Here is a 12741-nt window from a genome sequence, read left to right on the forward strand (position 1 = left end):
ACGTGCCGTTCCCTGGGCCCCCACGTGCCGTTCCCTGAGCCCCCACGTGCCGTTCCCTGGGCCCCCACGTGCCGTTCCCTGAGCCCCCACGTGCCATTTCCTGGGCCCCACGTGCCGTTCCCTGAGCCCCCAAGTGCCGTTCCCTGAGCCCCCACGTGCCGTCCCCTGGAACCCCACGTGCCATTTCCTGGAACCCCACGTGCCCATTCCCTGGGCCAGGCTAAGCTGGGTGATGACAGACATGGCCAAGTTTCCACTTCTGCTCTGGGGCGTTTTTCACCTCATGAGGAGCTTGGCTCTTCCCAAGCCTTTGAGGTCACACTGCTACTGCCCCTAGTGACAAAACAGGACACAGAAGTCTGGCCCAGAGACACTGCTCAGGGGCTCAGGAAGGTGAGTCTCCGAGCTGCCTCAGAGGAACTTCCGGGGTTACCTAGACTTCTGACTCCTTATTTTTGGGAATTCATTTAATGTCCATCCCATCTGCTAGACTGTGAACCTCGTAGGACTTCTCCCCAGGAGCCCCAGCCCCCAGCGCAGCGGTTCTGCTGTGCTGTGGAATTCAGCTCACTTCCCTTCTACCATTAAGTGATTGGTTATAACCTTGGCTACCCTCTCAGTCCGTCCCAGGCCGAGGCTCGGAGCTTTCCAGCCCTCATCTTCTGGGAAATGCTGACGGTCCTTCGTGCCATCCCTTCCTCCCTGCAGGCTGCCAGCTGGGCTTCAGTGGATGCAATCTCAGACCACGACCAACTGAAGTTGCTGCCTGAGGCCTACCAGAAACCACATGGTTAGCACCGGTGAGACACCCCGTCATTTGCTGGTGGAAGCGGGGTGTTTGGCTATGGACAGAGAGACTGCCACTGGCCCCTCATTTGTCACTGAGGAGCTGGATCAAGGACTTCAAGATGGTGTGGGCAGAGCCATAGATGAAACTGTCCCCGACTCCATCACTGATGGTGTGAGGAGACAGGGGGAACCTGCTGGGTGTGTTGGGGGACCCCCTCCCAGCCTTCACCTTCTGTCTGCCCGGAAAGCAAGAGATTTTTGACACTGGGCCATATTCTTTGGACAAAGAAGATCCCAATAATGGAGCCAACGGGACCGGGCCAAAACTTGCCTGGTGTGGTGAGATGAATCGGTGGAGGATGGGAGGACAGAACCTTCCAGACAGAGGCAATCCTTCACACTGCAGGAATCGATGCCCCCCCCCCATCCCTCTCCCCGTTCTGCTCCCTCTTGGCTGCTAACTCTGACTCCAGCTTTTGGGGTCTAAGTCACCACGTGGAGTCTCTCAGAGTTCTTCCAGAGTGAGTCCTTACTCCCATCAAATGTCAAGGTTTTCTCCAGGACCTACTTATTTGTCTTTGGGTCATGATTTTTTTTTTAAACATTGCATTAAAATTTTAAAAGTGAAGGTATTTAGTAAGTGTCGTTGAAAACGTCTCTCCTCTTATTTCCGTCCGTTCCTAAAACTGGATTTTGTTTTTTGCCTAAAGGTTTGATGAGATTCACCTTGGAAACGGGGTTGGGGAGCCGGCTGCTTCAACGCTCCTTTTGGTTAGAGAACTTGGCTATGTTGGCTATGGTTGGCCGGGTTGAAGGGCATTGGTACCCGCTAACCAGGACTGGGGGGGGGGGTTCTTGGCCCTAGAGTTAGTGGTGATGAGAGGCTTGATAATAATCCACTAAGAAGGGGACCCCAGAGGGAGGAAAAGGCCCCACTGTCCTTTAGAGGTGATGCTAAAGATGGATTGGGGGCCCTTGCTGCCGTTCAGGGATCTAAACAGGATAGCATGTCCCTTTTGCAATCAGGCAGTGGACCTCTAGGTATCTTCAATTTTGTAGTTTCCCTGAGATGTTGTTATGAAAGAAAAACTTGTGAATTCTAGGCATTTCGGTCATACTTTATGTTTTCATTAGGTTATTTTTGGCAAAACAAATATTCTAAAAACACAGCAGGGACCTAAAAATCTTTTCCATAGAAATCCATTATGATAAACCTTTCCTAGCACGTTGGGGGTATAGCTCAGTGGTAGAGCATTTGACTGCAGATCAAGAGGTCCCCGGTTCAAATCCGGGTGCCCCCTCGCAGCACATAGCTGTGCAGCTTCTTTTGCTAAGCTGACCTAACTTGAAACTTTAGAGAGGGGTACTCCCCGAGTCCCCCGCATTTTGCTGACGCGGTGGGCCGACCGCTACCCCGAGGCAGCCGCTCGTGAACCGCGTGGAGTGGGTGGGTGTATTCAGGTGCCGGTGACCTCGACGGCTGTCCCTCGTCAGGGAGAGCTGAGTGTCTAGGGTCGGGCTGAGGTTGGAGGCAGAAGATCGGGAGAAGTCGTGTGAACGTGTAGGAGGGAGAGGGCACGCGGAGAAATAGTGGCGGAGCTGCAGAGTGGGACCCCGCCCAGAGGCGCGCCCCGGCCTCCAGGGATCGTCTGTATCTTTCTGGCTACGTTTTCTCGGACTGGCGGAGGACTCTCAGAGCGCCAGGAAACACTTTTTGTTTTCAAGCAAGCAGTCGGCACGTTAGTTCCTTATAATTCCTGAGAACTTGAAACGGCGATTCTGCCCTTACTTTTAGAGATGCTTTATTGCGCCTGCGCAAGAATCACATTTAGTAGCTACTGGCGCACACTTGCCGGCAGAGGGGGTATAGCTCAGTGGTAGAGCATTTGACTGCAGATCAAGAGGTCCCCGGTTCAAATCCGGGTGCCCCCTACTGTATGCTTCTTTTTTACATATCCAATATTTATTTTATGGGTTCCTTACGTTCCACGTGTTTTTATGGTAACGTTTCGTTCGCCAACTTCCAGACTGTCGGGAAGCAATGACGGCGGTGCCTCTCAGAATGTGATCACTAGCAACACTTTAGGTCCATGCTAGAAATGAAGATTCTTGTGAAGTAGCCTGGAGTGGGGCTAGAAATGTGTGTTCTGAGGAGAGCTCCAGGCGCACGCCCAAGTTCTAGAGGCTTGCGTTTAGAAACTTGTAAACAACACTTCTTCTAATACTTCCAAGTTGCTGCTATTGCCTGACCCCTAATAAAAGACCTTATAAAATTGCAGCGCGGGCACCAAGCCTGGCGGTGCACGAAGACACCAGACCCAGGTTGGAGGTCCGTCACGGGACGCTCTAGAGGCTCTCCATGGCGCCTGCGCCGGCGGAAAGAGACAGGAGAGCTGCAAAACGCTAACCCGCTGGCTCCTCACAAGTCCACTGGGTGGCGGTAGGAGGCCGCAGCTGGAAAAGACAGCCAATTCGATTCTCCCCATCCCCCTCCCCGGGCTGTCAAAGGAGAATTCAGGTTAGGATTTGAGGATTCTTCAGGTTAGGATTTAGGAATGCTGTGGTCCGCTTGGTGGGGCTCACACCAGTAATCCTCTCAGTAACCAGAAACAGGAAGTCCTGAGTTCGAGGCCAATCTGGTCTCGATTCCCTGTCTGGAAAAAAACAGCAGTAACAACCAAAAACTTCTGCTGCAGCGCTTGCCTTGGCCCCTAGTATTCCACAAAGGGTTGAGGTCGGAGAGAGGCAGCCTCTGGACTCTTGGAACAGCAAGAGAGTGGAACTGTATCCTGAAAGAGGAGAGAGAATTTAGTTTTCATTTCCTTCCTCGGGTCCTTCCTTCGGTCTCCGTGTCAGGCTACCCACCTACTCAAGACCACAGGCTACTTCTCCTGTCCCCCCTCCCCAGCATCCTCCTTCTCGGGATGTGCCCCATGAAGCAGCCTCTGTACCCTTTCCTTCCGAGCTCTTCAGATCTCCAGCAGGGAGGAAGCCAGGGCCCCTCAGTCCATTCCACTCTCTAGGCCCCAGTTCTTCGCCTTCACACAAAGTAGGTCACAGGCATCTTTGCGCCTTGACCTGGTTCTGTGCCGTCTATCAAATCTCCTAAATTGCGGGTATTTTTACTCTCTCCTGGAAGGAAAAAAAAAGGTGCCCTATTCCCAGAGTACGGTTGGTGGCAGTGGGCGCCACTTCCAGGAGCCGGGGTCTAACTTTGACTGGGTCTGACCTCCTTGGGGAGGGGGTATCCGTGCTGCTCCAGAGTGAGAATGTGCCAGATTCCTGCATCTACATGTCCTACCGAGCTGGGGGTCGGAGGAGAGCCGGTGTTGGAGATGGGGTGTGAAGCAATGAAATGAGGGATGCAAGTCTCGCCTCTGCTGGGGCAGAAGCTGGGGGGCTTGGCTGCCGGCGAGTCCTGGTGCGTGGGTCGGTGTCTACGCTTAGGCAGAACACCAGGAAGCCACAGAAGTCTAAGAACCAGCTCAGAAAGTCACATGCCCTGGGGATGAGCGGCAGGAGCCAACGGCCCAAGTAGGGGCGCTTCCTGGGGGTCCTCCACTGCGGCCTTTTCCCCGGTCTTCTGGGCCAGTCGCGTTCTGGTGACCAGAGGTGTCTCGGCGCGGTCCCGGGTCCGGCGGGGCGCGGCGCGGCGCGGAGCTCCGGGAGGCGGGGACCCCGGCGTCGCGCCCCGCCCTCCGGGCCCTCCCGCCCGCGCTCCCCGAGGCCGCAACGCCGCGCTTTGCTCGCGGTGCCAGCTCCGCTCCTGCTTCCCACTCGCCCAGCCCGGGGTCCCTTCCTCTTCAGCCGCCACCGCGGGGACCCTGAGCCCGTCCGCGCCCACCATGCGGGCTCAGCTCTGGCTGCTGCAGCTGCTGCTGCTCCGCGGGGTCGCGCGCGCTCTCAGTCCCGCAACACCCGCAGGTAGGGCGTGCGGGCAGGGCAGGTGCAGACAGACCAGCAGGGCGCGGGGTACCGTCCGCGGGAGGCCGGGGGACAGGGAGACAGGGACCCTACTTTCCCTGTGTGCGCACAGAGGGTGCGCTTCTGTCGGAAGGACGTGGAGGAACCCAGCTGGGTGTCCCCTAAAGAGTCATAGGGACCGCGATCATTTCAGAGAGGCGGTTGCCTTTCCATGCTCTTTCCTGTTGCCACCCTCAGCTGTTCTAGGCCGGGTCCCAGTTGGGCTTGAAGACAGCGTGGGAGCCGCCGGAGGATGGGGACACCCTAGCCCAGTCTTTCTCTCTGGGCACCAGCGTGGTCGTCTAACTTGCTTCCCCTACCTATTGCGCACGGGTGGAGAGGCAGGGGTCCTAGGAAAAAGCAGCTTGCTGTTCCCGAACCTCCCAGAGTCAAGGGTCTCCTCCTGTACGGTTCTGCTTGGCTCTCAGTTGCCCTGTCTGCGTCGGGGGTGGAGATGGGGGCTGGAAGGGGGGAAATGGGGGAGGAGCTTCCATTCCGCACACTCCTCTTTCCCCTAGACCAGTTTCTCAAGCCATTTCTTCCACTTGGAGATGCTTTCGGAGATCTATCTCGAATCCCTCATGTTATCAAGAAAGGCCATTTTTTACATAATTGAGGTTCTGCACACAGACTTCCTCTGGGACTGGGAATAGAGAATTGGGTGGCCCTCATTTGGGGTCAGGGAAGGGGTAGTTCGTTGGGTGTAGCTATTGGCTGTTGTGTCAGCATTGGCCCTAACTGTGTGACTTTAATGATCACAATATGTTATTCAAATGAATCTCTGTTGGGATGAGAATGGTATGGCGGGGGGGGGGATGCTGGTGATGACAGTGGGGGCAGAGGGCAGAGAATCACGTGTTCAGAGACTGGTGTGGAGCCTACAGAAGGTGGCCAGACACTTGGCTTCTAGTTCTGCTGTCTCACTTACTATGTGACCTTGGGCAAGTTACTTGCCTTCTCTGGGCCCGTTTCTTGATTTATAAAATGAGGTTACTGGCAAAATCTTCGGCTTTTGGAAGTGACAATGAAAGGTCTTTCCGCTTTTCATGATATTCTTCCCTCTCAAACATGGACAGGCAACCGATGATTTGCTTTAAAATAGAAAATAGGAAGGCACTGGGAGGGTGGATTCCTGAGTTCTTGTCAGCCTTAGCCTGGTGTGTTTTCCGGGCTCAGATATGGCTGAGTTGGTGAGGGGTTTGGGCCATGGCGAGGGCTGATGAAGGGGAGTTGGCTGCATCAGGGGTCCAGGGCATGTGTCACCTGTGTAAGTACAGACTACTCTGCTTTTTCTGCATTGAGATTCATCTGGGGGATGAGGTGTGAACTATACATGCAGCAAGCAAGACTGAGGTTAGACCCGAGGAAGCTGTAAAAAGCCATCCGGGCTACTGGTGACTCTTCCGGCTTCAGCTGGGCCTCGTGGTGGTGGTGGGGTTCGTAGAGGCCATCAGAGGAGGTGTGCCAGTGGGGAAGACTGGGACCGAAGTCAGTCCCGTCAGGGAGTCACTGTGACCAGCGAGTGTAGCATAGAGGGGCTCCAAGGAGGCCCAGCCCCAGCAAAGGCAATGGTGTCCCCATCAGGGCTGGCAGGCCTGGCAGCAGCAAGGTCCTCCCATCTCTAGAGCCTTGTCCCCACATCCATCCTTAGAGTGGGAACAGGAGACACCAATGACCCGAAGTAGGAATCTAATGACAGGGAGACCAGAAGTCAGTAGACAAACATGAAGACAGACAAACAGATGACAGACAGGAAGATGGCCTCAGAGCCATCTGAGGAGTGGACCCTGAAGGTCTGGTCCCAGGGGAACCAGAGACAGCCAGGGCATACACAGAAGGCAACCATTTCCAAACCTGCCAGGGCCACCAAAAGTGTCCTATTCTCTGAGTCAAGGCTGCCTGTCTCGAGACCGAACAGAAGTCTTATGACCTCTCTAGCCATAATCTGACTCCAGCTTCCTCCTTGCCCACCAGGGACCTCCTAATAACCTAGTATACTGTGACACAATGGCGGCTTTCCATCAGCTCCAGGATTCCCTCTTCAGAGAGACCTCCCTCTCTAACCTGATTCGCTGTGCTGCTGATCTATGGGAAGAGGTCTGGAAGGTTTGGGCTCAGGACCAGGCCTGCCTGTCACTGGGAACTCCTCCACCTCCTCACCACAGCTTGTGTGGAAACCTACTTAATCAATGTGTGTGGGAAAGCTGGGCATGGTGGGCCACACTGAGAGCAAGGCCACTTGGAGGAAGAATGACCAGAATGATTGGAAGTTCAAGGTCATCCTGAGCTGCCTAGTGAGTCTGAGGCCAGCCTGCTACTTGAAACTGTTTAAAACAAAACCGTTGAACAGTGAGTGTGTAGGTGCTTCTGACTGATCCCTTGCTGAGTAACCAGAAAGCAGAGGGTTCGTCCCCCCACTGGGTGTTGTCATCATTGTCATTCTCGTGTGTGTGTGTGTGTCTGTGTCTGTGTATGCGCGCAGGTGCATGCACATGTCCATCACACAGCCACCTGGTGTCCCTCTTCCTTGTATATGTTTCTACTTTTCTAATCTGTGAGGTGAGGGGCAAGGTCTCTGCAGGAGGGACTTTATAAGTAGGAAGTGGGATTTGTTAAGCCTGGGGGACCTCGTGTGAAGCAAAGAACAGGACTTTGAGACCTGGTGTCATGTAGCCCAGGTTGGCTCTGAATTCACCGTGTCACTGAGGATAACTTTCCGCTTTTGATCTTGTTGCTTCCGCCCTACCCACAATCCTGGGACTCCAGGCACAGTGCCGTCTGGTCATATTCATGTGGCCCTGGAGAATCGAACCCAGAACTCGCTGTATGCTAGGGAAGCGTTCTAACTGAGCTGCATCCCCAGGCCCAGGGAAGGTCAGCTTTGCTGGCTGCTTTGTGTTCACAGTTTTGTTAAAGTTTCCACCTAGCAAGTGTTCTCACCCCATTTTATCCGTCAGAGATGGAAGCTTCCAGAGGTTGTAAACTGTGGTGTTGTGGTTCAAGGCTGGACCTCCAGCTTGGTGGTAAACCTGTCTCTTCCACTGTTGTGATAGAATAGTGGGGGGTCTCCAGCAGGGCTGTGCCAGAGGGAGGCTCTCCTCGGTCCTCTGAGGCTGGGTGCTGGCTTCCCCTTCCCCCTGCCAGTGTCCCCCCTTCACTCACTGGTGCCCCCTGAACACTGGTCTTGCAGTACCCAGAATTCTAGATGCACAGGGAGTAAAGAGCATGATTGATGGTCCTGGAGGCCGGCTTGGGTGGTGCCCCAGGCATCTGGGCGAGAGGGAGAGAAGTGTCGGGGAGACTGTGGGAAGCAATGACATCTTGTCACTCTTCATCAGATGGAGAGGGCTGTTTAGCAGCAGAGTGGTCCTGACTGAGGCCACTGTGAGTGGCTGGTGGCTGGATAGCAGGACTGGGTCCTAGAGGGCCTCAAGGAATGTGAGGGACAGCAGGACCTGGCCATAAGAGCCCTCGGATCAGCAGGAGGGATGCGTGAAGAATGGAAGGACCAGCTTGAGTGACAAATGGGATTGTGGGTGGGTCAAGCCCCGGGTGGTGTAGCCTGGCTCCCCCTCAACCTTAAAAGGGTTGTGCCAGGTCATGGGATGGGACCTTTGTACTCACACCACATCAGGTCACCAGTCTCCTAGGACAGCTCCCACATTCAGGCCAGTGGTACCCAGGGGCTGCCATGCACCTTAAGAGACCGCCTGAGAGTTTCTAGTCATTTCTTTTATAGCCCAGGCTGAGTTTTAACTAAAGATTCTCCTACCTCAGCCTCTGGAATGATAGGAGGACAGGGTGTTCCATCCTTCCATCCTGTCAGCTTCCTACTGCTTTTTTTTTTTCTTTTTTGAGATAAGATCCCATTAGGCAGTTCTGGCTGCCCCAAAACTTGCTATGTGACCAGGCTGGCCTTGAACTCACAGAGTTTTGCCTGCCTTTCCCTCTTGAGTGCTGAGATTAAGGGGCATGTGATAGATACTATGCTTGACTTTATTGCACTGTGTTCTGTGGTTCTAACCAGACTGGAGCCAGCCTGCCTGAGTTCAAATCCTGAGTTCTGTCTCTCTTCTGGAAGCAAAGGATGGAATGGGTGCTGAGAGAAAGCAATAGGGGCAAGGGTGTCGGATGTCCTAGGGTGTGTAGGCATGCCACCTGTTGTGTGACCAGCCACCTACACTGGCTCCTGGCATGGGCTAAGAGGTGACATCCTGGCCCATCCAACTGGGAGGGGCGAGAAATACAGACACGCTGAAGCCGGAAAGACACATCTGGGGATTCCTAGCTCTTTGTGGCATCCTCTGCCCTTCCCCCGCCATCCTGCACAGAACCTGCGCCCCTGCTCCTGGCTGGTTGGAACCTCATCTCTGATTTTATTCAGTACTCAGGGCAACCTGCATTTGGTGTGGTTGTCACAAAGGGAAGCTGAAGCTTACAGAGTTAAACTGCCAGGGCCCAGCTTGAGGGTGGTGGGCTGGAAGGGACTGTTTTGTGGGTCTCCCATCTGACATCCTCTCCATAGTCAGTCCAGGCTTGGTACTTCCTGCAAGTCTACACATCAACCCTTCCACTTGGCCTGCATGTGTACCTTCCTAGTTCTTACTCCTGACTTCCCCTCGGGGCTACTTGCAGGAGGACTTGGGGAGAAGGCCACCCAACTTAGCACAAACAGCCTGCCACAAACACCCGTGGCCTTGGCTGAAGAGGCCAGGCAGCTTGCGTGGGGCCAGTGGTCTTCAGCGGCCACCTAGCCCAGGGCGCTCAGCCATGCAGTAGGTGTCTCAGGGGAGAGGTCAGAACTACCCCTCTGCCCATTCTCCCTGAACATCTGGCTATGATTAGGGGCAGAGATGTAAGAGGGGCCCCGGCAAGAGTCCAGCAGGCACCAGCCGCCAAGAATGACTTAATTGGATAAAATGTCTAACGACAAATCTGCACTCCACAGCAGCATCCTGGCGAGGCCCCAGGCCTGGTCCAGCCAAGCCTGTTTCAGCCTCTGTCCTTGCTGCTACCCAAGAGCTATCCCCCAGTGGAGTGTCCTCAATTATGCAGTGATGGATGGAGCGCTTACTCTTTGCCAGGCACTCCGAGGAGAGTGGAGAGAAGCCTGGGGAGCACAAGTCTCCCCAAGAGAGGGCACCTAACCCTCCGAAGTGGAAAGGGATGCTTTTCAGTATCATTTTGGATCAGTTTAACAGCCCCAAGACGGCTGGAGTCTTGGAACAACTGCATCTGGGCGGCCACTTGCCAATCCTGTGCTCAAGACAGACATTACTAATCAATCATGACACTCTCAGCTGCTAAACACAAATGAAGTCTTGGGATTCCTATCTAGAGTGCTTCTGGCTGCCACTTATTAATGAAAGATGGTATTTGTGATGAAACCTCTTTGCCACGCCCGCTGGTTTCTCTGCCCCCTTGTTACACAAGGAAAGTGATTTGCTGGAGGTCAAAGCTTGAAAGTAGTGATGGAGCTAAGACTTTGCTCCTAAGTAGGACAAGGGAGCCAGGTGTGGTAACACACACCTTTGGCTCTAGCACCCCAGAGGCAGATACAGGACGATCTCCGTGATTTACATAGCAAGTTTTCAGGTCAGCCAGGACTAAGTATTGAGATCCTGTTTCAAAACGAACCAACCAAATTAAGTGGGCAGGGGAGAACCCTTTGTTTCCCGGGACTGTCTGATAATGTCTGCAGATATATTCAGCAGTCAAAGCCAGTGGAGGAGGGAGGAGAGGGAGGTGCAACAGGGTCCAGTGGGCAGAGAAAAAGATGTTATTAAATAGCTTACAAAACTATGATCCTGGCCAGCAAGTCACCAGGCTTAAAAATGGGCCAAAGACTTAAACATTTTCCCAGAGAAAGTATACAAACAGCCAATATCACATGGAATGATGCTCGTCGTTATTAGTTATTAAAGAAATGCAAATCGAAGCCACAGGTACATATCACTTCTTGTACGTTGATTAGAATAGCTACTCCAAGACCCTGGGAAATAACAAGACTTGACAACGATGCTGTGAAGAAATAGGAAACCCCTGGCAATATTGAGAAGAAAAACTGGCCTACTGAGTCTGGAGAGATGGATGGCTCAGTGGCTGAGAGCACTGGTTGCTCTTCCAGATAACGCAGACCTGGTTCCCAGCAGCCACACAGCTACTTACAACTATCTGTAGCTATGATTCCAGGAGATCCAAAGTCTTCTTTTGGCCTCCATGGGCACTAAACACATGCAAATAAAACACCCATATATATAAAATAAAATGAAATTAAAACAATTTAAACATATACAAACAAATGAACTAGCATAGGCATTTCACATGGAATGTTCCATACTGTTGTATGGAAAGAAATGGAATTACCGTAGGAGCCAACAATTCCATTTCTGGGCACATAACCCAAAGAATTGAAAACAGGTCCCCAGAGAGATGCTGGTGCCCTTTGTTCCCCTTAGAATCATTCACAACAGCCAACTCATGAACACAACCCAAGTTTCTACTGTCAGATGACCAGGTAAGCAAATGTGGTTTAGCATGGGACACGGTTCAGTCTTCAAAATGAACATGGCTGAACCGTGATGTTATTGTGCTAAGTGAAATAAGCCAGTCACAAGAGATGTATTGTATGAGTCCACTTATATGAGACATAGGGAGTATTCAAAAAACCAAGAGATAGAAGGTAAAAGGCCAGGTGGTGGTGGTGCATCCCAGTACTCGGGAGGCAGAGGCAGGTGGGTCTCTGTGAGTTCAAAGCCAACCTGGTCTACAGAGTGAGTTCCAGTATAGTCAGAGCTACACAGAAAAACAGTCTTGGGGAAAAAAGAAGAAGAAGAGAAAGAAGGTAGAAGGATAGAGTTGGGCTTGTAGATCAATGATAGAGCCTGGCACGTGAGAGGCTCTGAGTTCAATCCCCAGCACCTTTAGCCTCTGAACCAGATTCGTGTTTACCAGATATACCTTTGGATTCTTGTTTGTCAGATATACTGTGTTGAGGGGGTTTAGCATTGCTTGTGCCTGTTCCTGGGCATGGTATGAGGCACACGGCTCTCAGTCTGTGTTGTGAACCTTCTGTCCTGGTCATTAAGTGTCTCCAGACTCAATGATGGTGTAGTGTTGAGGCTTCTGCAAGACAGGTGGTCTGGACCCCTTCTCAATCCTTCTTCAGGACCGCCAGCACTCAGCATTCTGTCTCTTCTCGCAGGCCATGAAGAAGGCCAAGGCTCTGGCTGGACTGTCAAGAGGACCAGGCAAGGATGGAGTCGGAGAGCCCGAGAGAGTCCTGCGCAGGTTTTGAAACCAGGCAGGACCCAGCTAAGCCAGGACCTGGGTGGGGCCTCCCTGGCCATTGACACACTACCGGACAACAGGACAAGGGTGGTGGTAAGTTGCTCAACCAACACGGCTGGAGAGTGGAGCTGGGGTCTGTCTAAGTGTCTGATGTGGAGATTGGAATGGTCGGGGATCCTAGGGAAGAAGAGGCATGCTGACTCCAGGCTAGGCCATAGGATCAAAGCATCTCCTAGTTTTGTAGGCTGCTGGCTTCTGCCAGAACCCTGAGAAACAAAGTAACCTGCTCCAGGATGCACGGTCAGGCGGTCAGGCTGGCACTGAGTCTGCATGACGTGACTTAGGGAGGACAACTCTGAAGGTGGTACAGCTGCCAGTCCAGGCTCCACTCCACAGCATCTGCCTCATCTGTAGACGGCGGGGCCCTGAAGGTTAAGGACAGGGGCCACAGCAAGAGGCGGTTGGCAGGGAGGAGGAAGTTTCTGGGCCTGGGGGCGGGGAGCACTCTGGGGAGGAAATACAGCTCTGAAAGCTGAAGGGCCTCTGCACCTACGTGAGTGTGAGTTGGAGGCCTCTGTGCCCACATGAGTGTGAGTTGGAGGCCTCTGCACCCACGTGTGAGTGTGAGTTGGAGGCCTCTGCACCCACGTGTGAGTTCTGCACCCACTTGTGAGTGTGAGTTGGAGGCCTCTGCACCCA

The 12741-nt window shown here is 53.3% G+C and overlaps 2 protein-coding genes and 2 non-coding genes across 4 annotated transcripts in view; all 4 read left to right on the plus strand.

Moving 5' to 3' along the window:
* The window catches only part of Arl5c (ADP ribosylation factor like GTPase 5C), a 6269-nt gene extending 4860 nt beyond the window's left edge, over positions 1-1409 (plus strand). Inside the window, exon 6 of the mRNA XM_026789820.1 lies at positions 709-1409. Coding sequence (XP_026645621.1) covers positions 709-757 — 49 coding nt within the window. The 3' untranslated portion in view covers positions 758-1409. The remainder of the gene's footprint in view (positions 1-708) is intronic.
* Positions 1410-2018: 609 nt separating this feature from the next.
* Positions 2019-2090, plus strand: Trnac-gca. Its single transcript has one exon. It is a non-coding gene; the product is annotated as a tRNA-Cys (tRNA).
* A 559-nt stretch (positions 2091-2649) lies between these two features.
* Trnac-gca lies at positions 2650-2721 on the plus strand. Its single transcript has one exon. It is a non-coding gene; the product is annotated as a tRNA-Cys (tRNA).
* A 1765-nt stretch (positions 2722-4486) lies between these two features.
* Positions 4487-12741, plus strand: part of Plxdc1 (plexin domain containing 1) — a 55651-nt gene continuing 47396 nt past the window's right edge. The window contains exons 1-2 of the mRNA XM_005368305.2: positions 4487-4713; positions 11957-12135. Coding sequence (XP_005368362.1) covers positions 4635-4713; positions 11957-12135 — 258 coding nt within the window. The 5' untranslated portion in view covers positions 4487-4634. The remainder of the gene's footprint in view (positions 4714-11956; positions 12136-12741) is intronic.

This window comes from Microtus ochrogaster, unplaced genomic scaffold (assembly GCF_000317375.1).
Source record: "Microtus ochrogaster isolate Prairie Vole_2 unplaced genomic scaffold, MicOch1.0 UNK31, whole genome shotgun sequence".
Lineage (NCBI taxonomy): Eukaryota > Metazoa > Chordata > Mammalia > Rodentia > Cricetidae > Microtus > Microtus ochrogaster.